At 41.0% G+C, this 27,011-nt stretch overlaps 2 protein-coding genes across 6 annotated transcripts in view; one reads left to right on the top strand and one right to left on the bottom strand.

The window, feature by feature from the left end:
- LOC132204573 (agrin-like) overlaps nt 1–27,011 on the bottom strand; it is a 190,258-nt gene that overhangs the window by 129,358 nt on the left and 33,889 nt on the right. For all 5 annotated transcript variants that reach the window (XM_059633162.1, XM_059633161.1, XM_059633164.1 and 2 more), the window contains one exon: nt 13,202–13,674. In XM_059633162.1, the coding sequence (XP_059489145.1) occupies nt 13,202–13,652 (451 nt within the window). In that variant the 5' untranslated portion in view covers nt 13,653–13,674. The remainder of the gene's footprint in view (nt 1–13,201; nt 13,675–27,011) is intronic.
- LOC132204499 (uncharacterized) lies at nt 947–8,590 on the top strand. Its single transcript, XM_059633031.1, has 2 exons — nt 947–1,153; nt 6,647–8,590. The coding sequence occupies exon 2, from the start codon at nt 6,654–6,656 to the stop codon at nt 8,406–8,408; it is 1,755 nt and encodes a 584-aa protein (XP_059489014.1). The 5' UTR covers nt 947–1,153; nt 6,647–6,653; the 3' UTR covers nt 8,409–8,590.

The following is a 27,011-nucleotide window of genomic DNA, read 5'->3' on the forward strand; positions in this document are numbered from 1 at the left end:
GATAAAATGAAGCTAAAGCAGGACCAAAATTAAATGTTTTACAATCTGTGTTAACTAAAAAAAATATTAAAAAAATTGTTAATTTAATATTTTTATTGCTTCCATTGATCAAAGGGGAAATAAATAATTTTAAATATTAAAATAAATCCAAATATTTTAACAATTTCATGGAAATTTATGCATTTTTTTTTTTGCATTTTAATGAAGGCCGAGGGCGATTGTGCAATTTTTTGTCTCAAACAACGCAAAATCGATTAAGGCTGCACACAACCGTAAACAAGGCAGAACAAAGGGTCCTCAACAATTGGGCCGAGTGGGGTTTCCACCTTGGCGAGACGCATTGTTTCCGCGCGGCAATAAAGTGAACTTTAGCCGCTTTGGGCACAAAAGGTCGAAAAATGTCGCAGCAACTCCCCTAATGAAGGGCGCGCCCTTTTAATCGCTAATGAATGGAGCGGCCCTCTCTTGACAAACGCAAAAGCAAAAGGCTTCATCAACAGCGAATTCAATTTGGCCACGCAGTCAGCAAGCAATATAATTTTCGCGTCCTCTCGCAAAAACACGCGGATTTTTTCTCCGCCGAAAATAAAATTATTCCGTGCCGGCTCTTTTTTGCATTCGACGCACAAAACAAGCGTCGCTCTTATTATTCCACTCGTGTCCATGTCATATCCGGCGCCGACGAACAATCCACACAAAAAAACTTTTCTCATTTGAATGCAAAATAATCAGAATTCCGCACGTCTTGTTATTTTCCGCGAAAAGCAATCACAAAAGTTTCACAGATTATTTCTATCAAAATTTATAAACAAAATAATGACAGACAAATCTCAGTGTTCTTAAAATGAGTAGAAGAAAAATATAAGATAAAGATTTATTAATTATCAAATAAGGTTTAAAAAAAAATCACCAATTAAGAATCGATCGATGGTATCAAAGTAATACAATGTCGGGGTAAAACCGGCACTTCCTCGCGCGACCACTGATGGTGCTTGCTGCACCATTCGTGGCCGCAGCTGAGAGACAGACAGGGCATCAGGTGACAGAGCAGCAACATTGATAGATGAGTCTTTTATGTGAAGCCAAGTGGCACAGTTGCGTTTTGTAATATGTGCAAAGAATAAGGCCAAATAATTACATCAAACCTTTGAAAGTAAGTAAAAATTGTGTCTATTAATTCTATTTACCCCAACCAAAATAATTATGAATTAAATAATTAATCTTAGCATCCGGGACAGATTTATTTCCCGACAAATGGCGCCCAACAAACACCCCCGCGACCCCAAAAATTTTCTCGCCCGATCCCCGCAAATGGGCCCCGCGTGCATTTCCCTCTAATTTTTGGTTCAGTTCATGAATGACCCGTGCGGCATCCTCCCAGTCTTCGAGCGACTCGATCGTTGCCAGGCCATAATAAATTTGATGCTCGGTCGCCCCACCGCCGAAAATCGAGCCAATCGAGCAGTTGCCCAAAATACCCCGCCTTCAGGAGCTATCACTCGCGCGCGTTCAAAAATTATCAACGCGTTTCGCGAATTGCCTTTTGCAGACATAGCAGACGACGCCGACCAAGCGTCCAATATGGCGACCAGTAATCCGACCTCTCTGCCCATCACCTTCACCGGCGCGCCAAACGCCGCTGAAGACGCTCGAGCCCACATTGTAATGTTTAAAAAACACAAAGCTATTTACAACTGGGATAATGCCAAAGCCCTGCAGTTTTTCCAAATCACACTCCGCGGCGACGCATCCTTGTGGGCTGATGCCTACCTCGACAACCCCAGCAATGCAGCAAAAACTCTCGATGAGTTTTTCACAGATTTTGAGGACCGTTTTTCCCCAAATGCAAAACTGCAAGCCGAGCACTATCTCGCGACGCGGAAACAACAGCCAGGCGAAAATCCTGAAAACTACATAAATGACATGGTCCGATATTCGCGCACCATCGCGCCAAACCTCCCTGAAAATGCCCTTGTGCTTCGGATCATGAAAAATTTGCAACCTTCAGTAATTCGCAAATTAGGTGCCACTCCTCTCACCCTCCGCGAATTAATTGATAAATGCACCACAATTAGTGGCCTCATGCAGCTCGCGAGCGACAGCTTCGCTCCACCCTCAACTTCCACCCCAAAAAAGAAGAAAAAGAAACCAATTTTATTTGACAGCGACTCCGACACTGAGGAAGCCCAGTCCGATGCCCTCGATTCAGAAACCGAGCGAATTTACGAAAAATTAGCACGCCGCGCGCGACACGAAAAATACATAGCAGCGCTTGCACATTCATCAGCCGATTTTCCTTTCCCGCCATCAGCTCCATCAGTCGCGGCCATTTCTCACGGATCGCACAGCGCCATACCGTCCCTGATGGCGTCCCCCGTGCCGAGCCGTGCGCAATTCTCAGCTCCGTCTTCGGTCTCGTCTTACGCGCCGTCTGCTCAGCAACAGCAGCAGCTTGAAATGCAGGCGCAAATTACTGCTTTAACACAGCAGTTGCACACTATGAATTTACAGCGACAGCAAAATCGCCCTACGTGCAACTTTTGCAAACGCAAAGGGCACGTTGAAGAAAAGTGTTTCACTCGCCAGGTTGCACTTTTGCAAGAAGAAAATCGATCCCTTAAAGCTCAATTGGGAAACGGCTAAGGAGGCCGGCTGGCCCCGAGCCGGACCTCCCAAACTCACCCCTAATTTTTCCTTGTAAAAATCACATCCACCCCTCCTATCAAACCACCCCTCCTACCCCTTTTTCCGATTCCCTTCCAATTTTTTCCCTGCAACCCCATTCCTCTGTACAAACACCCTCGCATGCCTTCCACATTACTGTATATTTAGGAAACCACCCTCTTGTCGCTCTCGTCGACACAGGGGCGGCCGCGTCTGTGGTTGACGCCTCCTTGGTCGACCGGCGCGCCATTTTGCAATTTCCAACTGCTTTTCTGCGCTCTGCGTCAGGAAATTTTTTGCCTGTTTATGGCACTCGCCCCCTCACACTCCAAATCGGAGACCGCTCCCTCACGCATGAGTTCCGAGTGGTCCCAAATTTCCGGTACCAAATTCTCCTTGGCCTCGATTTTTTGATTAAATTTTCCGTCATCATCGACTGCGCGGGTCAGCGCGTTCTCATTCCAAAAGTGGTTGACGTCGCCCTCCTCGAGGCCTACCCCCAAGGGGCATCCGGACCCGTACCGCCCCCCATCGGCGAGTGGGGTGTAAATCAAGCACCCCACGCAACCCCGGAGCGGTCGGCATCTCCAAAACCCCCGCCACCGAGCTTCAAAGTGGAGCCCCCACAATCTTTCATCCGGGGGGGTAGCAGCCCCCGTAAGGTCCTTCAAAATGGCGACGTGGGTTCAAATCCAGTTCCCCAATCCGCCAACGGGGGCCCGGCCTCGCTGCTTCCTGCCTCGCCTTTTTGCCCCTCCACGGAAGCTCCTCCCACTACCCCACCTGTAAATACCCCTCCTGCCCCTATTGACCTTGTACAAATAAATCCTGAGCTATCAGCTGAGCAGCTCGCCAGCATCAAGTTTACCCTTTGTAAATATGCGCATTTATTTACCACCAGCGCTACCGACCTCCCAGGTACAAACAAGCTCACACTTACCCTGAGCCCTGAAGGTCCACCTGTCAACCTGAGACCATACAGGGAACCTGAGCAAATGAAAATTCAAATGCGACGTGAAATTGACCGTCTTTTAGCAGCAGGCATAATCGAACCTTCGACATCTGAGTGGAGCTCCCCTGCCTTCCTGATTCCAAAAAAGGGGGGGGATCCCAGGCTCGTGGTTGATTACAGGGTGCTTAATTCTCGCTGCGCCAAATCGGCTTACTACCTGCCGTTAGTGGATGACGTCATTGCTTCCTTCAGGTCAGCAGCCTTCATGGCTCAATTCGACCTTTTCAATGCCTTTTTCCAAATTCCTCTGGAGGAAGGTTCTCGGAAGTACACTGCTTTCAGTTGCAGTGCAGGTCATTTCCAATTCACAAGAGCACCTTTTGGCATCCATATCTGCCCAGGTCGCTTTCAGGGTCTAACTGACACTCTCCTTTTGAACCTTCGTTGGAAATTTCTCATCAATTTTCTTGACGACGTGTACCTTTGGGCACGAAATTTCAGCACATTCCTCTGTGTCATTGAGCTTCTTTTCCAAATTTTCGATGATGCCAACTTGCGGTTTCGACCTGACAAGTGCAGCATCGGATTTCAAGCAATGGAAGTTCTCGGGTGGACTGTCTCCACAAAGGGCGTCTACCCTTTGGCCAAAAAAACGGCAGCAATTCATGCCGCGGCCCCTCCCACCGACCTTCAGGGTCTCCAACGCATCCTTGGAATGGTGTCTTATTATCGAAAATGTTTGCCCCGTTTGGCAGCAATCTCAGCACCGCTCTACAGCCTCCTGAAAAAGGACACTCCTTTCCTTTGGCGACCTGAGTGTGAACAAGCCCTGGTGGCAATCAAGGAAGCGCTCAGCACCTCCCCACTCCTCGTGCACTTCGACCCCACTCGAGAGACATTTATCGAAGTTGACGCCAGCTACGTAGCTTTTGGCGCATGCCTCTCTCAACTGCATGAAGGGCACCGTCACCCTGTGGCGTATGCATCCAGGGCCCTCCTGAAAACAGAGCGCAACCTCGCCTCTGCGGCCCTGGAAGGAACTGCCCTCATTTGGGCTCTGCTGCACTTCCGCTACTATCTTTATGGTCTGTCCTTCACGGTGATCAGTGACTCACACGCAATTTGCAAATTGAGTACCCTGAACGATCCCTACGGCCGTTTGGCTCGCATAATGTTGAGATTGCAAGAATTCGACTTCAAAATGGTCCACATTTCGGGAAAAAATCACTCTTGCGCCGATTTCCTCAGCCGCCATGACACCGAACGTGTCGAGCTAGACGAAAACCGCTACGAAGAGCTGATCGAAATTCCCACCTTCTTCATTGACCTCGCCCACGTACGAGATGAACAAAGAAAGGACAACGACCTGAAACATATTATTGACTACCTTCAAGACCCTGTCAGGGCCGGCTCCAAACATGCGCGGGCAGCGAAACCTTACTGCCTGCAAGATGGAGTCCTCCACCGCTATTCGACCTCGCAGCGATCAAGTTCCACGCTTCTTGTCATTCCCAAATCAATGCAAATTGACATTGTCAGCATTTTTCATGACAACCAGCTACACGGTGGTCACTTTGGCTTTGCGAAGGTATATGACAAATTGAAACTGAGATACTTTTGGCCGCGAATGGTCAGCACTGTAAAAAGTTACATAAAATCATGCAAAACGTGCCAAAAACACAACACTCCACCAACAAAAAAGGCTGGAGTCTTGCAACCTGTAAATAGAGGCCAAATACCTTTTGCAAAAATAGCCTTCGACCACGCAGGTCCGCTGGTCAGGAGCAAGTCAGGCAAAAAATACCTGATAGTTGCAGTCGATTACTGCACCTCCTGGACAGAAATGAAAGCCGTCAGGAACAAATCAGCTCAAGAAACTGCTAAGTTTTTGATTGAACGCTTCGTCTGCCGTTTTGGCATTTTCTTGGAGCTCGTCTTTGACCGCGCCCCTGAGTTCACAGGTGAGCTTATCACAGAGCTCGCAAAAACTCTTGGCGCCGAAATTCACCGGATCAGCACATACTCTCCTATGTCCAATGGGCGAGCAGAGCGCAAAGTTGGCGTTGCCAAACGCATAATTGCGAAGTACTGCTCCCCCAACCAAAAAGATTGGGATGAAAAACTGTGTTACCTCCAATTTGCAATGAACACGTCTATCCACCGCACAATGGGAGAAAGTCCTTACGCCGTGGTCTTCAACAGACAAGTTCTTTTCCCTGCCGAAATTCCCATCAACCACGCTGCAAACAACCACTTTGTAGAAACAGTGAGAAACCGATTATGTCTGGCGCAAAATATCATTGCCAACTCCTATCACCACTACCAAATACAAGACAAGGTCCGATTTGACCAAAAACATCGACCCCTTCAATTCGCCCCTGGCGACTTAGTCTCCGTTTTCACACCCCTCTCAGTGCCCAGGCTAAGCAAAAAACTGCTTGGTCACTGGCTGGGACCACGAAAAGTGGTCAAAAAACTCACCCCAGTAACGTACGCGGTAGAAAAACTGAACCGCCCCAATGTCGTCGAGCCCATCAACATTCGACGAATGAAACCCTATTTTTGCAGAGAGAACTTCCTGCGTGAACACGCCCAAAAATGACTACCAAAAGTCAAATTTCCCTTGCGTGATAACATTGCCGCGAAAAATCTCTGCAAGAATTACACGCAGAAAACTGGTTAACAACAGTCAGTTTATCTTGCGTCTTTTAATTAAAACAAAAATACAAAAAAAAAAGTAGAAGAAAATAGATGAAAGTAGAATATTACATGCAAAAAATGTAGCTTAGACAAAAATAGATTTGACAAGAAAAAAAAAAATAGTATAGAAAAATATAGTAAAGAAAACTAGATTAGACTTGCCAAAAATAGAAAAAGGGAGTAGAACTAGCACAAGAAATAAAATAGAAAATCTAGTTTTATATAAAATAGAAAATCTAGTTTTATATTGGATTCTTTATCCGCAAATTTTTTTAAACACTTCCCCAGTTCAATTAATTGACAAAAAACAAAATATTAAAATTCTCTCAGTTTCAGAATGCTCTTGATTCATTGTGCCCTCTACTGTTTGGGCTTGGCCGCCCTCGTTGGCAGTCCGGCCCTCGGTATGGAGACCTCGCATGCCCTGCACCCGGGCGTGCACTTCGTCGAAGTCGACAAGATCGTCGTGGATTCATCGTTCCCTCTCTTGTTCCAAATCGAGCACCCAATTACGATCCAAGCCCCAAAAATTGTGGCCTTTACTCCTATCTCTCCAGCGGAAAAAGCACACCAAACTGGATACGCACTGTTTGCCAATATTTCGGCGCTATCGACCAAGCTCGATCGCGACCTGAATTTTGCCATTCAGTTCGAGTCCCAAACGCTGAGAGATAGGAGGGGGTTGCATTGGCTTGGGTCAGTCTTTAATTGGTGCTGCGATTTAGCGCTAATTGATACCTATCAGGATGGTGGTGAGACGCATGCAAGGTTGAAATCGCTCAATGAGGAACTCAAACAAAATTTCCAAACAATCAATGCAAACAATGAAAAAATTAACAGATTTAGCAACTCAGTAACTGACCACGTCAATCAGTTGACTAACAAAATGAATCAACTTGTTGATTTCGTAAAAACCAATACGCCAACCTTGTCCTTCGTGTACACCACCTTCATTGATTTGTATCGACTAATTATTCATGCACAAATCTTTGACCTGAATACTATACACTTTGATTTTTCCAGATCACTCGATGAAGTGTGCACTTCAGGGCGCTTGGATCCGGCGATCGTGCCTCGAGACACTCTCCGATCACGGTTGGCCAACTTGTCTGCGACCCTGAGTTCACACGACGTCGTCCTTTCCATCCCCATCCTGCACCTCAACCTTTATTACAGGGAATCGCTCGTTCAGTGCACCAGACACGCCACTGAAACGACGCTCACGCTGAAAGTGCCACTGACTCGCGCCAAAACTCTCTGGAAAGCATTTAAAATCATTGCGTACCCTTTTGCCTTACAAACCAAAACCTGTAGAGTTGAACTCCCAGATTTTGTGGCCCAAGGCACACGACCGGGGGAGTTGAACATGTACCGTGCTATTTCTTTCCCCACTCCGCGAATTGCACTTACTACACGCTACGAAATTGAAGCCCAAGTCAACTCATGCCTCTTTTCACTTTTTGGGCCCCAAACCACTCTAGCCCTTTTAAAACAAACTTGTCCCCTGAAATGTGTTGACTCCCAAAAAACGGTGATCACAAAATTGGAGAACGACATTTTCACAATAACTCACCCCGCGGCGCCGCTCGTTCTCTCTTGTCCAACAGAAAAGCACACCATCGAAATTACCAAGGCGACCACTGCCCTTCGAATCACAGTTCCGTGCCAGTGCACTCTTCAAGCAGGGTCACTCACCCTAATCCACTCCACCTTTCCCTGCTTCCTTTCGAACACTTCTCTTGAAGTGACTCACCTCATCCCGCATCAATGGAGCAATATTCCCGACACGATTTTCCTCCATCAGATCAATACTGTCGCCAATATTACTCCGTTCGTCCAACTTCCAAATGACCTTATCTCGATCAATTTGCAAAACACCAACCTCACCACCTTCGACTGGTCCGACGTGCACACCATTTCGGTGCAAACTTTCAGTTACATCTCGCCTCTCCTGTTGGCCCTTATCCTGTACATCCTTTACCGCCACCCATACCTCCTGTTTGCGCAGAGAACGGCTCAGCCACCCTCACCAGCTCCGGTGACGGATCTCACTCTCGCTCAACGCGCCCCAACACCTTACTCCTACCCCTAATTCTAAATTACCAAAAATGCAAATCAAAACAATTTTTTTTCCAAAATAGAACATTTGCCTCCTTAAGGCAAAAATCATAGAAAAAAAAAACAAAGGGAATTAGTAAATTAGTTTTGGGAGTAGTTCAATTAAATTTAATTCACAAAGGTTCTGTTTCAATTTAACAAAAACAAAAAAACAAACACTAAATTCAAATTCTACTTTTCAGCCACAATAGCGCCTTAAGCGCCCACGGCTCCCTCTGAGCTCACCCCTAAATTCAATTTATCAATGTTGAGGGTTAAGAGCACTTTTTAACCCCTTTTTTAGATTTAAACACTCGTCAACAAATTAAATTAAACCGATCACAAAATACACAAATAAAACACAAAACCATCAATCAAAATTCACGAACAAACTGTACTTTCGGCAAATCCAAAAATTAAAATGTAAAACAACACAAACAAATGCATGACACAAATTTATTTTCAACTCGCTCAAATCATTGCTTTGCGCAAAAAATTGGAGTTCAGTCCTTCTCAATTTTGGTTCTCCAAACCACATTTCATTCCTCCACTACAAAAAAAAAAAAAAAAAAATGCATCTCCAACTCGTAGGTATATCTGCTTCTGTTGTCCCGGGGGGGAAAAGCCAGTTTGCTTCGGGGCCTCGTCCACCCCATTTAAGCAATGCCTGCCCTGGGTAGCAGCGGAAGTAGAGAAAACTGCTGAGAAACAACTCCTATTTCTTGCGCAACGCACCCCAAGAATACGACAATTAAAATTTTAATTTCACAAACCAATTAATTTGAACAACAAAAAATTAACTTCTCAAAATTAATTCAACACAAATACCCTCCAGTGCTCAATTGAACTGTGAGAGAGCTGCGTGAGATCCCCGACTTCAAACGCGCCAACTGGCCGGCACTCAACGAAGCGCTCACCGAACGGCTGTCCGAGTTGCAGCAGGCGGACAACATCGACGAGGCGTGGGCCAACTGGAAGCGCATCGTGTCCGAGTGCATCGACCAACATGTGCCAAAGAGGCGGGCCGGGGGCGGCAAGAGGCGGCTCCTCCCCTGGCTCACCAAGGACGTGAAGGTGCTGATCGACATTCGTGACGGCCTATTTTCCCGATGGCGGGAGACGAAGCAGCGCGCGGCGAGAGAGGCCTATCTCGCGGCTCGCCGAACGACACAAGCTGCCCTTCGTGCGGCCAAAGACGACTGGATGTGGCTGATGGGCCGCGGCGCCGAGGGCACAAAGGTGTTCTGGCGCTACATCAACTCGAAGGCCACCGTCCCCAACGACGCGGTGAGTTTTGACGTGGGCAGGGTGACCATTTCTGACCCAAAAGAGGTGGCTGCACGCTTCAGTGAGGTCTTCCAAGGCAATTTCTCTCGCCCGGACGACAACAATTTCCCCTTCCTGCGCCGCAACCCGCCCGCCACGCAGCCCTCGGAGCCGCAGCCCACCCTGAGCGAGCTGGCCTGCTCGCCCGCCGACGTCTACAAATTGCTCCGGGAGGTGAAAACCAACACCGCAGCCGGCCCCGACGACATCCCCGCCGAGCTGCTCAAGAACAGCGCCCTTGCCCTCTGCGTTTCGCTCTCTGCCCTTTTCAACAAGTCGCTCGAACAGGGCCTCCCTGCTGAGTGGAAAATGGCATCTGTGGCGCCGATCCACAAAGATGGCAGCAAGCGCGACCTCAACAACTACCGTCCGATCAGCATCACCTCGCTGGTCGGCAAGACGCTGGAGCGCTTTGTCCGGGACAAGCTGAGCGAGTTCCTCGTGAGCCAGAACGTCATCCCGGCGACTCAGCACGGTTTCCGCGAGAGACGCTCCTGCACCACACTTCTGACCGGCGCCATCGACTCGTGGACGTCAGCCTTGGACGCCAAGAGCGGCGCCCACGTCCACTGTGTGTTCCTCGACTGGTCGAAGGCCTTTGATCGGGTTCCGCACGCGCGCCTTCTCTCCAAGCTGGAGCACTACGGCATCAAGGGCAAGTTGCTCAAGTGGCTCGAGAGCTTTCTGGTCGGCCGGACGCAATTCGTCCAGTTCAACGGAGCGCGTTCCGAGCCCACCGAAGTCCCCTCGGGCGTCATCCAGGGCAGCGTCCTTGGGCCGCTGCTCTTCAACGTCTTTGTGGCGGACCTCCCCACCTCGGTGAGGACCCAAATTTTCCAGTACGCCGACGACGCCACCCTCTCGCGTGTTGTCGCCACCCCCGAGGACGCCGACGCCCTGCAAGCAGACCTGGACGATGTCCAGATCTGGTGCCACAACAACGGCATGGCCCTCAACCCCAAAAAGTGTAAGGTTATGGACATCACCCACGCCCACACCCCTCTATACTTCAAGTACACCATTGATGGCGCGGCCCTCGAGTACGTCGACCGCCAGCGGCTCCTGGGTGTCCACGTGTCCAGTGACCTGCGATGGAGCGTGCACACCGACACAGTGCGCGCCAAGGCCGCTCAGAGGCTCAGTTTCGTCGGCCGCAACCTTCAAGGGTGCACCCCCAGGGTCAAAAGGTTGGCATATCAGGCGCTCGTCCAACCTCTGATGACCTTCGGACTGCCCGCCTGGCACCCGACCACTGTGGAGAACCTGCAGAAGCTCGAGCGAGTGCACCGGCATGGGCTCCATTTCATCCACGGCCGCCACCTGCCGCCGCCTCTCGAGCAGAGGATGATGCCGATGGCCATGCACCTGCAACACACCGACCTGGTGTTCTTCAAGCGGTGCCTGAGCGGCGCCACCGACTTTGATGCCATGGCGCGCATCACCGAGCGCCGGCCGCTCCGAGGAGATGACCCGCAGCACCCCAAGCTGCAACCGGCCACCATTCGGACCAAATTCGCCGAGAGCGTCTTCTCCTTCAGGGTAGTGGAGCCCTGGAATGACCTTCCGGCCGCCCTGAAAGACTGCCCTGTGGACCAGTTCCCAGCCCTCTGCAAAGAGTACCTGTGGCGGAACTTTGACCAGTGATTTCCCCCAAATGTGATTTTCCCTCCCCATTGAGGCTCGTTTCGGCATGAGACTTCTTCTTGATTTCGAGTGTTTTAGCAAAATGTTTGCTAGAGGCGGCGCCTTTTCTTGTCCAAAAACATTTCCCTCCCAAAAATTGTTATCTCAATTTTTCTTTGTGATCTGTGCATATAACATGTATGTAATATTTGTCGGACAGGAATAAACAACAATAAATAAATGTATCTTTACTTTTAAGTTGTGCTCAATTGAAAATGTATCTTTCAATTTATGTGTTCTATTGAAAATGTGTATCTTTGAAAAACTAAATTGTTGTCCTCATGTCACCGATGATCTTGTCTCCTCTCGGCCGGGGAGGTGTCGGGGTAAAACCGGCACTTCCTCGCGCGACCACTGATGGTGCTTGCTGCACCATTCGTGGCCGCAGCTGAGAGACAGACAGGGCATCAGGTGACAGAGCAGCAACATTGATAGATGAGTCTTTTATGTGAAGCCAAGTGGCACAGTTGCGTTTTGTAATATGTGCAAAGAATAAGGCCAAATAATTACATCAAACCTTTGAAAGTAAGTAAAAATTGTGTCTATTAATTCTATTTACCCCAACCAAAATAATTATGAATTAAATAATTAATCTTAGCATCCGGGACAGATTTATTTCCCGACAACAAACTAAAATATTTGTCTTCCTGAGCCATTTTTTAAATTCATAAAGAACTAGAGGGAAAAACCGATTAACAAAATGACATTTTCTCGTAATTATGTTTTTAAGCAGATATTAAAAACAATTTACGCTTGTTCTTTTCTTCAACCTGAACCATACAACAAATTAACCTATTTCTTTGAATCGATATAATTTAATGGTTTTTGATGATTTCTGCTAAATGCAATTATAAATTTCCTTTCATTATTTGCAAGCAATCAATCTCGAGAAGTGGTGAGACCATTATAATAAATTTAACTAAAGCACCACTGGAGCGGGTGTTAATTGAGGAGGCAGAGAAAAAGAGCTGATGATATATTAATGCTCTCCTCTCGAGCTGAAAGCCGATTCGCAATTATCTGCTCCTGCTCCGTCTGCCGTCATATTTTATTGCTTGCTCAGAAGTCAAAAGAGCTTGTCGTCTCCACGCCCTCTTGACATACATTCCGCACTCGTATAATGAAGTAGGCGATTTGCTCTCGACCCTTCGTCCCATGCCCGACCCGACCCAACTCTCAACAAAAAGTAGTCTAGTCATTTTTTGTATAAATCTTAAAATACAAACTTTCAACTGATACTTAAAAAGCAAAAAATCCCTCCTTAAAAAAAGGATAATTATTTTATCACTAAACGCAATTTATTTAAAAACATGAAAATTTAAAGCTAGAAAAAAAAGCAGGAAGATTTATTGAGCATAAATTTGAAATTCAATGATAAAATTATCTATTTCTCAGATTTCTCTTTAATTGTGCTAATAATTTGACAATAAAATCAATAATTTACACGTAATATTGATGGATATAAAATAATAGTGAAAATGTTAATACAGAAAGAAAACTTTGTAAACCGACTGAAACCAAAAAGTTGTATTTCATGTATTTCAGATGTAACTACAAGTCGCGCCATTTTTCCAACGAACGGTTCAAATTTTCCCTCCCAACAATCGGCTCTCCATATTTGGAAAAATTAATAACAAAAACTCAAATAATATATTTGTTTGAAGAAATTGACTATCGAGAGGTGAGGATTATGGAAGTGAAGAAAAATAAAGAATTGAATAAGAAAAACTACAAACTCTCTTCTTACAATTAGATCAGAAATCAGAAAAATGGACTCACAATTTGTGTAGAGGATGGCGCCGCTGACGAGCAGGAAGAGTGTGAGGAGGGCGACGAGCAGAAGGAGCAAAGCCGCCGGTCGGCAACACCCGGGGTCTTGGTCGGGGGCGGCACTGCCCTCGGACACGCAGCAACAGCCGCCACCGGCGGGGGCGTCTTCCTCGTAGGCGCGTCGCCTGCCGACGGCGCCACCAGTCATGCTGGTCACCACGCCCCCGAAGCCGTCCTCGGCGTCGCCGGCGTGCGGGGCCGGGGCCCCCGAGGGGCCCAGGAGCCCCTCGCAGCAGAAGCAGCCGTTTTTGGACGGCGGCGTCTCGGCCGACGCCAGACGCCGCGGAGGCACGTGATTCTGCGTGACATGTGGCGCCGCTGGTGTCGTCGTCGTGTACCATTCGTACGGAGCCCCCGCGGGCACTCGCAGGGGCTCCTCCAGGTACCCCTTGCCGTGCATTCACTCAAATTCCTGTCATAACCTGCAACACAAAATAATTGTGAAATTTTCAATATTTTACACGTTGTTAATTTGGAAACTTTGGTGTTTCTTTTGTGAACTAACTTAAAATTTATGCGTTAAATGTAAAAAAATTCTCACATATAATTTCATTGTCTTTCTATGTTTTCATTTATATTAGAATTTACATCTTTTTTTTACCAACTGAGCAAAGAATATAATTTTTTATAAGATTTCATTCTGTTTTAAAATCAATGAAGGTTTTCAATTATATTTAATTTTCTGGAACGATTGAACAGGAAATTGCTGAAGTTTAATTAATTTCTTTGCTTTCATCGAAGATTCAAACCAAAATAACAGAAACTCAACTTGCACTCGAAGTGGAGTGCTGACGATTTTCGAGGGAAGTCAAAAGAAAAAGTTGGCAAAAGGCAACAAGTACGCGTCGGACGCGTTAATCCGGTCCTGCTATAGCGGCGGCGAGATTTGTGCTTTCTCACGGAGTGGTTTCCGCTCGGAAAACAGCGAGGCGTGAAAGCCTCGCGCCCGTGCGAGTCTCTGTCTCTCTTGAGAGGCCGCCGCAATTGTTGGCGCGCGCAAACTTGGTGGGCGGCGATGGGGGTGCGAGTCTCTCGTGAGTGCAAAAAGCTGTCTCAAATTAATCAGCAGACGGAGCAAGCGTGCTTTCCTTTAGAACCAAAACACCGAAACATGCCACTCATTGTCAATCTCGGCCCATTCATTCACATTAAGACAAAACGTACTTCATTGTTGCTTATCTGTCATTTCATTAAGTTTGAAATTGAGTTAATTAATTAGTTTTATCAAAGTTGACGAAATTAATTACATTTATGAATTCCTTCCGTGTCATTTTTCTGTTATTCAAAATTTTTTGACCTTATGAGACGCAATAATTCTATAAAAATTTAAATACTTTTTAACTTTTTAAAGAAAAGTTTAAAAAAAAAGATAAGTTTTGGCAGGAAAATGAGCAAAAAAAGCAGACTCGTGAAGTTGAAATTCCTATCGAGATGGAAAAAATTGTTTTTGCTTGAAATTTTTTATTTAGTTGCCTCCTTTATTCAAATTACTTTGTAATGCCTCTTAAATAATAAACCAAATAAACTTTCTATATTACATTTCCCTCAATACAGGCACAGCTAGAACGTTGATCTCTGTGATGCAACATTAAACATCATTATTTCCCATTATTGCTATAATTGGCTTAAGCCTATGAATTCGCCTTCAAAGCGTACGTTTGTAGTTCATTATTGCCCAAATACCAAATGAGAACAAAGTATTTTACTGTCGAACAACCGGATTTATATTACCAAATTGGAAAACAGTTAAAGTAATGCGGAGTATCGAAGAGCAAATTTAATGAGTGGGTTTATAAATCTGTCATTGGTGCAATGAATAATGATTATTTATTGAAATTTTAATGATAAAAAGTTGCACAATTTATATAAATTAGGGGTTAATTTTTGCATATTCCAGATCCTTGATTTCCATAAGGGCACTGAGGTATTTTTTTTTTATTAATTGAATAACCCCCGCCTCCCCCAAATTCTATGATTTAATTTAAATCATAATTTATAAATAAATATTTTTTCTGAACAAATTCCAATGACCTTAAAACGGACTTTTCAGGGCTACCCAGCCAAAAATTAAAAAGAAAAAAAAATCAAATTTCATCTTCTGTTCGATTATAATACAAAAATTTATCACCTTAATGTGTTTCTTGAGTTATTGACATTATAAAAGAATTTCAAATACGATTTTCATAAGTTAAAAACAATCTTTTTGGTCTTATAAATTTATTTTGCCAACTTATAATTGAAATGATATACATTGCAATTGTTATTGCAGATTTTTTTTTGCATAAAAAATTAATTACTGCAATTCAAATATTAATTTACTATATTCAAAATCATCATTTACTTTATCTGTGAAAATGAACTCTATCGATGGTAATTAAAACAATAAATAAATTTCCAGCATTAAATTATCTTTCGGTGTGACACTGATCTTCACTTCATTCTTCTTCTTCTATTTCAAAGTAAGAAACACCGTGATTTTGACACGGCTCGCGTGTGTGTTTGGAGGAAAGACCTTGCTGTAGAAACAGCTGTCACCACGTTTGGGCAAACAAGAGTCGCAGCAGCCGCACGCGCCCTGGGCCCATTTTTCGCCTTTGTCGCGAGGCTGAGGGCGCGGCGGTTTCACGGGGAAGAAGACGAAGAAAAGGAAGGCAACGCACGTTCTGCTCGCTGCCGCTGACAAATGAGCCATCACAATAAATGTCACGCCCCGAATTACATTTCCAGCTTCGGCCCCGCAAATATATAAATCTTGCAGTCGCTCCTGTGCAGCATAATACACCATATTTGCCGAGGAAGGGTGGAAAAATTCCCCCTTTTGCAAATTAATCCGAGGGCCCGCGGCTTGCTTTTTGCGGCACACTCGCGAAATTCGGTTTCTGGCGGATGATGAAAGGCCCGCCGCTGTGAAATATTAATGCAATTAGGCAAGAATTTCAGCTCGTTCAGTTTGTTTTCCACTTTGTTTTGCTCTCCGATTTTATTGCGGCTTTTCTTCGAGCTGTGAAATTCATTTTTCCCGCTAATCGCGACATCCGATCAGCTCTCTGCGGCTTTCGTCGTTTTCCGTTCAAGGACTCTGCACGCACGCACTTCTATACTTGTTGTGCCTCGGGAAAATAATAAATATTAAGCCAATGCCCTTGTGGCAGTGAAGAAACGCCGCAACCCTTTCGCTTGACGTAATAAATATAACAGTAAAAGACTTGGATGATGAAAAAAAGTTAAAAAGGGTGCACGGAAATATAATAGGGAATTATTTATGAAACGTTCCGCACATCTTGATGCTCTACAATAATTTTTAAAGGATAAAAACTTTTATTAATAATTTAATTGTGAATTTCAGTAGTTTTCTTTTCTAGTTTGAAATATTTCTTGTTAAAAATAGCAAAATATTTTTAGAAAAACCAATTTTAGTTGCAAATATTCATTAGAAGTAATTTGCTGAGTGTTTTTGAACAACAAATGCGACTTTCCTTGGCTCAAATTTTAGTTGGTAAATTTCAAAAAAGATTTGTTCTCATTTCTTACAAAAATTATCAAACTCTTGAAGTTCCTAATGAAATTTGTCCTGATAGTCGTGAAAGAGCAACAACAAGAGTAAAAATTTCTGCCAAAAAATGTATGTTCATTCCATAAAGAAGTATTAAAATTATTTGGGAAATAAGAAAATTAAACAAATATGATCTAGAATTTTAAAATTAAATTATGAGAAGAAAACGTTCTCCGAAAAGTATTATTATTGATAATTATTTGCGAGAAAGTCAATTACAACTTCAAATATTGTGAATCAGTAAAAAACATTTCGTAAAAATCCATTGTCTGAATATAAATATATTAAACAGAGAATAAAAGAAAAACAAAATAAATGTTCACCAGTCCAAAAATTATGAATTTAATTTAGACCATTTGTAACCATTCAAAACTAAATAAATAATTAAATATTTGATTGAAAACCGACAAAGTGTGCAGCAATATTAAATAGAAATATTTTACAATTTTCGCCTCCAGCCAAAACAATATCAACAATAAAAGGAGCTGCAAGCAATCATTTTTAACAATTAATTAGTCACCAAAGTAAAATATTAATCTCATTGCACACTGCCCTTGAGCGTTGGTGATATATTTGAACGCAACCGATTGTCGGCAAAACGTTATTCGCATATTTTGCTGCCGCGTTCTCTAAAGGGGGTATAAATAAATGAATAACGAGGCTGACGGCACGAAATGAGCGGCAAACATGCCATTCGCCCTTTAATGTTTTTTTATTATTATTATTTCGCTCGGATGAAAAATTGTTTTTGCTGCAAAAGCGGACATCAAATATTCACGTGCAAACCGCGTCGACAAACGAGAAAATTTTGCGTAAACTTTTTTTAGCCTGCGGGCTATTTGACTTTTTGAACGCCGAAAATGCGTTTCATTATATTACGAAATTTCGATGCAAATTAGGTTTAAGAGCAAAATAAATTGAAGAGTGGGCGCTGTGGGCATAAAACAAGCAAAGAAAGGTATAATTTATTAAATTCTTTTGTTATGGGGCCGCCCAAACCATATTAAAGGGCTTCTCTGGGAAAAAATTTTATTAAAGAATTCGATAGAAGATTAAATTTCAAGAGAGCAGTCGAGGTTGCTATTGTAAAATTTGCACTCTTATTGGAGACAAAAGGCTCATAATTTTATTGATTTTCCCTCCAATTTTTTTTACGAAGATTTTTAAGTTCAAAAGTAAATTTAATTAATTCCCTTGCATAATATTTGATCAAATTTAGTGATCATTTACAAAAAAGGTTCAAATGATTTTGGCGGGAAAATATAAGATTTTGGTGAACTCATTCCTTATGACGTGTTCGATTTTATCGATCCTAATCATGAAATAACAGTGTTCCTTTAGATTCTTAAGTATTAAAATCATTGAAAGAGATAATTTCTCTCTACATTATTTTTAGTTTCAATGTCAAAGAAACTAATCAAACTAATGAACCTGGAAATTTATAGTCCAACTTTTGATTCAATTTGCTCAACTCGATGGGCTCTTTGAGCCAACTTTTGCACACAGAGTCACAGAGCTCGCCAGAAATTTTGCGTCCAACTCGCCTTATTAAAGTCAGAATTTATTGAATTCCTATTGAATTTCTAGTCGAACACTCGTCAAAAGCAGAGAGAACATTCTCTCTCATCACGGAATTCCATCGGAATTCCCCGTGGATTCATTTAATTCACGTGCGTACGCTAATTGATTCTGCGCCGGACCCTTTTGCCTTGAAATTTAATCCAAAAACCGTCTCGCCACAGGAGAGTTGCGCCGAGATCCGTAATTAAATCTTCATAAATCTTGCTTATTTTTCATTTATGCGCGCCAAGCCAAGAGAGAAATCTTTTTTTATTTTTCACGGTCCCTCCTAATCGAAAAACGCCGAGATTGGGAATGTTGAATCGAGCTGGAAAAGCCGCCGATAAAGGAATGAAAGAAGTTTGCCCGCGCGATCGATCCTTTTAAGAGCTACTATGGCTGTCTCTCCTTGAAATATTTAAGTGGCCGACTTTTTGTCTCCGGGCTACTGTTTGTTGCTTCCGACAAGAGCTTTTGCCAAAACACTCCAAATAATTGAAGGAAAACGGAATGATTGTTTATTTTATTTCATGGAGGGTCTTTAAATGTTTATAAAATTTCAAAGTTAAAGATCCTGAAGAATTACAAACATTTTATGCAATAATTTTTATGAAGAAAATTCAAAACATTTTGGCAAGAATTGTCAATTTTGAGTCAAAATTAAGTGCGATTAATTTCATAAAAAATTATATGGATCTCAATTACAAAATTTGGATTTTTTAAAGTTGTCAGAACCTCTATTATAAGAACTAAAATCCTGTTTAATTCTTGATCGAGATACGTCTCTCAAGACTTATAATCGAACAAAGTGGCAAAGTTTGTTTCCAAGGGATTATTTTAAGAAGGTTGCGCTGCTCGTCTCTCAGCTTTATTTCTATAAGCAAGCCTTCTTCTGCTCTTTTAAAACTTGCAAATCCTGCGCGCACAGACTTTTTCAAATGAGATAACTGCGCCATTAATCACCCACTTCAGAACCTATCAATTTTCCTCGTCGGCATTTTTACCTTTTTTTCCCTCCATTTTATTATTAACGAGCAATCGATGTAAAAACTAGAGTTGGTGTGTTTTAGTTTGTCCGCGACGTGAATTATTGAATTGAATGAGAAGAAAACAAAAACTTTCGGCAAACAATAACGAAAACTTTTCTGTCCGCAATTTTATGTAAATTCCGCTTTGTTATTCTTTCAAAGAGATGCAAATCCGTCTCGGGGTCGAGAGACCAGATTGAATATCAATTGCCATAAAAGGTTGTACCGTGCCTAAGGGAAATGCAAATCTCGTGCAATTGCTCGGCGACACCACCTTCTTACAAGATATGGAGTTGGAATGGTGATGACGTTGAAATTAAGCAGGATTGATCCATTTCCATAAAAGAATCGTATCAAGAATTCAAAGGATTTCTTTTTTAAAAGACTGAACATGTGCATTTTTTGGTAATAAAAGTCGTAAATGAAACAGCTGACCAAAAAGTTCTTTTTATTATTCAGAATTCCAAGTATAAAGTGGAAGATTTGTGTTTCCGAATAATAATAAAAAAAAATTAAATAATTATTCCTAAATATTGGAAATTGCCCAATTCAAAAATAATTGAGGCTTTTTAGAAAATTTTAAATTCTTTTTTAATACAAATTTCAAACAGTAAAATTGTTTTTAAAGTAAACTTCATTTTTTACTTACAGAATCCAAAATTTTAATTTATTGAATAAATAAATTGATTGATTTTCTGTATGAATTTAACTAACTGTTGTGGAGATAAAATTATAATAAATTTTACATATTCGAATGTTGTTTTTGGCTTATAGGCAGAGCAAAAATCAATGGAATCCTCTTCTCTGTGTTACTGGAACAGCAGCGAGGACATTTGCTGTACGTACAAGTATAATGTATTTGCGGCTGGGGACATGTGCGGATAAAAAGATCGAGCGGAATGCGAGACGTGGTCGCGTGAAGTGAAAAGAGAAGGATCGCGTGCCTCCGCCGAAGTAAATAAATAAATAAAATCCCTCTCTTTCATCCGACCAAAGAGAGAGAAGAAAAATACTAGCTCACATTTTGCAATCACGTCCTGCTGAAAAATTACTGACCGCTCATGAAAATTTCACCGCTCGCTCTATTGTTAGACCTGTTTTCTGCAGAAGATTTGACTGGTGAATTAAAAAATTATTACGAGTTGATCAGATAATTTTAGTTTAATTTCTTATGATTTTTTTTGCACATTTCATTTTTCTGCAGAATTTTAATTTTTATTCAAATAATGATGATACATGACAATCTCATTCATCTCAGTAAACTTTTATTTTTACTTTTATGAGTAAAAATCATGAATTTATGAACATAAATAAAATGTATTTAAAAAAAATTCTGTTGAATTTTACCTCAAAAGACTTTTTTAACTGAAATTTTAGAGAAAAAGAGAAGATCATGCGCTTTAATCCCACGCATTGAAATTAACAATGAGTCTCAAATCAACTTTAATTTAATCAATTTGAAATGAAATATTCAGCGCAGACTGGCTTTTGTGCTCGAATCAATCAGCTGAACAGAGAGGGACAAATAAATTCCGTTCCGAACTTCTTCTTGTGCTGGCGAAGAAAGGCTTTTTTAAAGCGAGTCGACTTTTTTGTTTGGGCAAAGTGAAAAGTTTTCGGTTGCCGGGCATCAGATCGAGCAAAAAGAGACTTGTTTAAGCTTATTAATTTCGGACGAAAGAATAAAGACGCCGCAGGGCGAAAACTAATGAAAAGCAGTGCTCGATTTCTCACAAATCCCCGGCATAGTAATTCGCTCGAACCTGATCGGGCAGAATGAAAGCTGTGAGCGGATTAATTGACACTTGTTCCCGTGCACACGTGCCCTGAATAGAGCTCGTCGTGTTTGCTGATTTGAATATCAAACAAAAAGCTGTTGCTGATCAACGCAGGTTTCTCTTCTCTATGTGTTGTATTTATTTATTTTGCAATTCAGCCGGTGCATGATTGCTGTTAATATTAATTTGTATTTGGTGTTTATCGGAATTCGCGCGGGAACAGAGCCGTGCTTTCCACTCCGCAAACTCTAAATCAAATATATCGGAATTAATTTAACGCTCACGCTGACACAGTGGTTATTGTGGCTCCGGCGGCCAAAGTTCAAATCTGCGCGCACTCAAGTGGTGCCCATCAGCACGAACTTATTTGATTAGTTTGAATATTCTGGCAAATTTCCGCTTTGTTGATTGACAAATAATGATTAATCAAAGTCAATCAAACAACTTCCAGATAATTTTATTTATGCTTTTAAAAATAAGGAATGTTAACAGTAAAATAACTGGCAAATTCATAAAAATCAAAAACGAAATCTTGATTCTAAAGTGGTTCCCAATAGCAGCCAATAGATGAGTGGTGGGGGAAAGGGGAGGGTACTTTTTCGGCCAATCAAAGGTCTCCATTGATTAAATCAATAATTTAGAGGGTGATCAAAGGGTTTTGAGTCACAAATTGATTCCTAATCATTTTTTTCTAATTATTACATGAAAATTTAATATTATCCTTTGATTATTTTTAGCCTGTTGTTTTTTCCTGTTGAAATCAACCCTTCTAGATTTATTTTGCGAATCCTCATATGTGTGTTCTGTTTATTTTCCAAAAGATTACACAAAACAGGGGAAGCACGGAGGCGGCGCATCCTCTAACTTTGTTTCATGCACGCAAGGGCCGAGAGTTAGTTATTATTCGCGTCTAAATTAATTGCGATGCTCATAAAAGTGTTGCTCGCAGCAGCATTATTACAAACGCCAGAGACCAGCAAGTCCGGAAAAATGAAACTTTTATGAGGTGAGCGCCGCGCGCTTAGCAAATAGTAAAAAGCGGGGCCCACTAAGGCTACGCAGAAGGGAGTAAATGATGATACTTTCATAACATTATTACGCCGACTTTGCCCCTTATTTTCTCATCTCGCCCGAGCCCGGCTTAAGCGTCCACTATTTGCGTTTTTACCCTCCGAGAGGGATAATAAATAATTACAAAATGTAGCTCGGACCTTGCTGAAGTACAAGTTATTTAAGTATTTTTTAAAATTCTTCTATTCACACTGTAAATGAGGGTAAAATTTTGTAATTCTCAAAAGATAACAGACAAAACTGTAAGGTTTGGTAAATAGATTAATAATTTCACGAATTTACAAATTCTCAATAAGTGTTTGGAAAAATTAAACTTTAGCTTGTATAAGGAATGCAAGATTTGTTCCAAATTTTAGTATCAATTGTTATTTATTTTGCTCTTTTTTTAAAGGAAAATCTGATATGTGTACTTTAATTTAATTAAAAATTTATATTCTTTTTAGCATGTAGATTTTCACACTCCATTTTCATTTTTATTTTTGAGAAAATTACAAGAAACTTCATAATCTGACAAAACTTTCACGTTTAAATTTCTAGACAGATTAAAACTATGATTAATCACCTTGTGACGACTCATTTTTTATTTTGCGAAATTGTCAGATAAAAAACAAGAATAAGTTGCACTGAGCCGTCATTCAATTTTGTCAATTAGCTTATTTTAAAATTTACTTTCTACGTTTTTCAACCCAATCTAGACATTTGATCAACAACTCCGATCATTGTGTATCTTAAAAAGTAAATAATACAAAAATACCATTTTGAACAATGATTTTGGAGATTAATTTCAATCTTCCTATCAATTGTGATCACAAAACCGGCGGTTTCTTAACACTTTTGAAAGAATTAAAAAATTAATGAAGCCAATTATGAGTCGTGCGAAATTCGGGCCTGGAGATTTTCCATCTGTTGCGCGTGTCTTGAATTTTTTATGCCCAAGGTCGAGGGAATCGCGATGAAAATTGCAAAACGCGCTCGTCTCGCTTTCGACGGCGGCGCCGTAAAAAGGAGCAAGCAAGCGTGGGTCGTAAAGTGAGTAAGTCTTCTTCTTCCGCTCGGCCGACGCAGAGATGGATGGAATGATTGTCGGGGTCAGCTCGGCCGGTCCGACGAGAAAAGTGCATAGCAGCAGGGAAAGGGTAGTGGATGCATGCAATAAAGCAAGCGTAAAATATAAATTCAACTCTGCTCAGCATATCGGCACATATCGCCGATAAAAAATGAGAGTCTCCCATGGCGACACACACCGAGCGAGAACGTGGAAAATTCACTGAACTTTTCACGCAGCCGAATTAAGTAAATACTTGATAGGAAGAAATAAAAAGTTTGAAGACACTTTCCTTTCATTTGCTTAATTAAAAGATAATTAACTCTAAGGAAGTTAGCGTAAAATTTTACTTATTTAAAAAAATCAAAAAAGGATCAAAATATCATAAAAATGGTGGCGAAAAAATACTTTTGTTTTCCTTATGGAATACTTGAATATATTTATTTTTTAGGAAATTTAAAAACATCTAAATTTTGAACCATTTAAAGACTTTTTCTGTCAACTTGTTAAGATTGTAATTTAATTTTACTTATCGCGACAATAGCCTCAGAAACAACTAAGAAAGATTAAATAAAACCGGGATTAAATTCAAAATTTGCAAGTTCAAAAGTGTTAACACAATTCGAGGTTTCCTTACATTTTAGCAATGATGTAAAGTGTTTAGTAACAATTGAAAAAATTTAACAATAATATTAAATATGATAATGATTAATAATGAGATAAAGAAACAACAAAATTAAAAAAAAAAATGGATCGATGCAATTTTAATAATTTTCATGAAATCCACCTCGAGTGTAAATTTTCAATTTGATCAATGATTTTGTAATTGTTGTTTATTGTTCAAATTTTTATATATTGTTTACATTCAATTGTTGAAAACAATTATTTGAAAAGCGAGGAATTTTTGGACCAAACTGCACCACCACTAGCAAGAATTTTGCTGAAAACTTCCGAAATCAAAAAGATTACCATCCGCCGCAGTGAGCCTTGGTTGGATAAAATTAAGTTTTTGTTTATTATTTTTTTTTTTTTTATATTACCAATGGTTTTATTCCAAACAGATCTTTTTTTATCCAGAATATGTTTTAAATTCATGACTTTTAAAATCCATCAAGTTACTTTTCTGTTTGATCCAGTTTCAAATGTTTCATCACACTGTAAAAAAGATCTAACAAAAGTAAAAGTAATTGAAGGGAAATACAAGAAAATTTCCATTATAAAAAAGTTATAAGGTATTACTTATCACAGTTATGCGATTTAGATACTTTTATAAATCAATAAATAATAAACACGTATTTATTTCAAATTAAGCCCTCCAAAGAAAATGTGGAAAGGTTCATCTCAAATCGATAGCACAAAGTTTTGAAATACGAGCATCCATTTATTTTGCACAAAGGCGAGCAGTAATAGGATCGGAGAGCACGGGAGTGAGGCAATTTCAGCAAAAAATGTTTCCACGTACAAACAGGGTGTGTCTCTATATATATCTGGGGAGCCTTCACCCGATTGCACCCTTGACTGATTCGACGAGGAGCGACAATAATATTAAAATGGTGCGACGCGCCCGTCAAATTTCCAGCACTGAGCAGTCGGGCTTTATCAGCGCGGCGAAATATAAGACGGCAGTGTCAGATTCTTCCTCTTTCCCATCCATCCCCACACTACTGGATCGGCTGCACGTGTGTGTTTGCTCTTGCTATACCTTCGGCCGGGCGGATCGAGACCATTATTTTCCGACTCTCTGCAGCCGCACATAATAAAACGGGAGAAGAAGTGCCAGGTGCTTTGCAAATCCGAATTTTTGCTGTTTCGCCTGAGAGGGTTTTCGCCGGCATAAACGTCTTATGCAAATCAGACGGATTCATATCGGATATATAACTGAGGAAAGAAAAATTTATGCGCATTCGGCGGTTTTCGTTTTATTCGGAGGTGAGGTGAGGGCGGATCGAATTTCCACCCAAAGGAAACGTGATATGTGATAAAAGTCTATGTAACGTGGAATCTCATTTTCAAGTCGGGACCGAAAGATTTGTGAAAATTTTATAAATAATTGAAATTCTGAAAGTACAGGTCAAGTAAAGGTGATGCAAATAGTAAAAAAAAAAAAAGTCGTAAAAATAACTTCAAAAGATATTCACGGGTGTGAATGATTTTGATAAAAATTTATTCTTTAATTTTAGAAATTTCCATTGAGACAACTTTGGATAGCTTTGATAAATCTCAAACTCCAATTAATGATTTATTTTGTAAATTAATCAATTCTTTTTTACAATTAATGAAAATTTTTCTGTTTCTTTTTACAAAATTTTTGCCTCAAAATTACAGAAAATTTCCTGTAACTCAATACCACCATTAAATCCTTTTCAATTTAATATCGTTTCTTAATATCATTTAATAAAGTCTGGAGCCTGGAATTTAAGGCCGTTTCCGTTATTGAAAATATGTTCAATTGACAGTTTACGACTTCAATATTAAAAGTGAACCTCGTCTTTATGAAATTCACAGATAGATTTACTTTTACCATGACTCCTTTTTATTCCTAATTCACTTCATATCATAAACAATTCAGGATATGAAGAAAAAGAAATTTAAAAATTTGAAAAAAATGTACTAGCAGCAAGCATAAAAAAATATTTGTTTAGAATTTTTCATAATTATTTTCTTATATTTTTACATTAAAAAAGAGCAGATTAACTTTTCTTAAAAAAAATTTATAATCAGTTTTCAATATGGAGACCGGATTCATTTTTATTTGTCATTAATTTAAGGGCAATATTTAACAAAATCATCAAATCTCGGTCTTAATTAAAACAAACATTAAATTTATTTTTTCTTTAGTACGATTTTAAATTAAAGAAAACATTCAGCTTTGTTTATAAACAACTCAAAACCAACAAACGAGAAATTTTCCACGTCCAGAATAAACAACCTTCCATAACCTTCACCGCGAAATGAATTTGAGTCAAAAACGCCACGAGGTTCTGTACTCAGGCCGACAGGGACGGCGCATTTCCGGGCCAAAGAGTAAAATTCGCCGTCGGGCCGAGGAGTGAGCGAGCGTTTAATTTGCCTGCAAAAGTTTCCGAGTGGCAATAACTCGGACCGCGTGTCCCGCGGCCTCCGAAGATATAACCGAATTTATATTTTGCCGTTTCTGCTGCACTACTAAATTTCGCCCTTTTAACTTATTCACGAGAAGCAGCGACCCCGCGCGCGCCTATTTAAATATTATGCACGCGCCCCAAAGTTTACTTTGGCCGGCTGGCTAGTGTGTCTTTCTCTATGCGGCGCGACTAACTTGGAGTTTGTTAATTAATTAATTCGCGGAACTAGCGCCGAGTGAGAGGTTCTGCACCCTAGAATTTGTATGCGTGCATTTGAAATGAATGGTCACCTGCGCACAAACTTTCCGCGTCAAAAGCAACGGCAATTTGTTAGCAGCTGTAATTTGTTCCACATTTTCCAAACTAAAAATTGAAAGCTGTGAATTTAAGTTAATTTGCATGTACAAGTAATGATTTCCTTGCTAAAATTCACCCATTTATTTTATAAAGAATCATCAATAGCATAAAACACGCGAAACAATAATGAAATTTGAGTAATATGATCAAAACTTTGCATTTTTTAATAATTACTACAGTAAAAAAGGTGGTCAAAGACATTAGGTTTAAAATAATTACATATATTTTTATGTTTTTTTATTGCTTCCATTACAAAAACCAAC

Source organism: Neocloeon triangulifer, unplaced genomic scaffold, assembly GCF_031216515.1.
Source record: "Neocloeon triangulifer isolate White Clay Creek 2 clone unplaced genomic scaffold, ASM3121651v1 ptg000022l, whole genome shotgun sequence".
NCBI lineage: Eukaryota > Metazoa > Arthropoda > Insecta > Ephemeroptera > Baetidae > Neocloeon > Neocloeon triangulifer.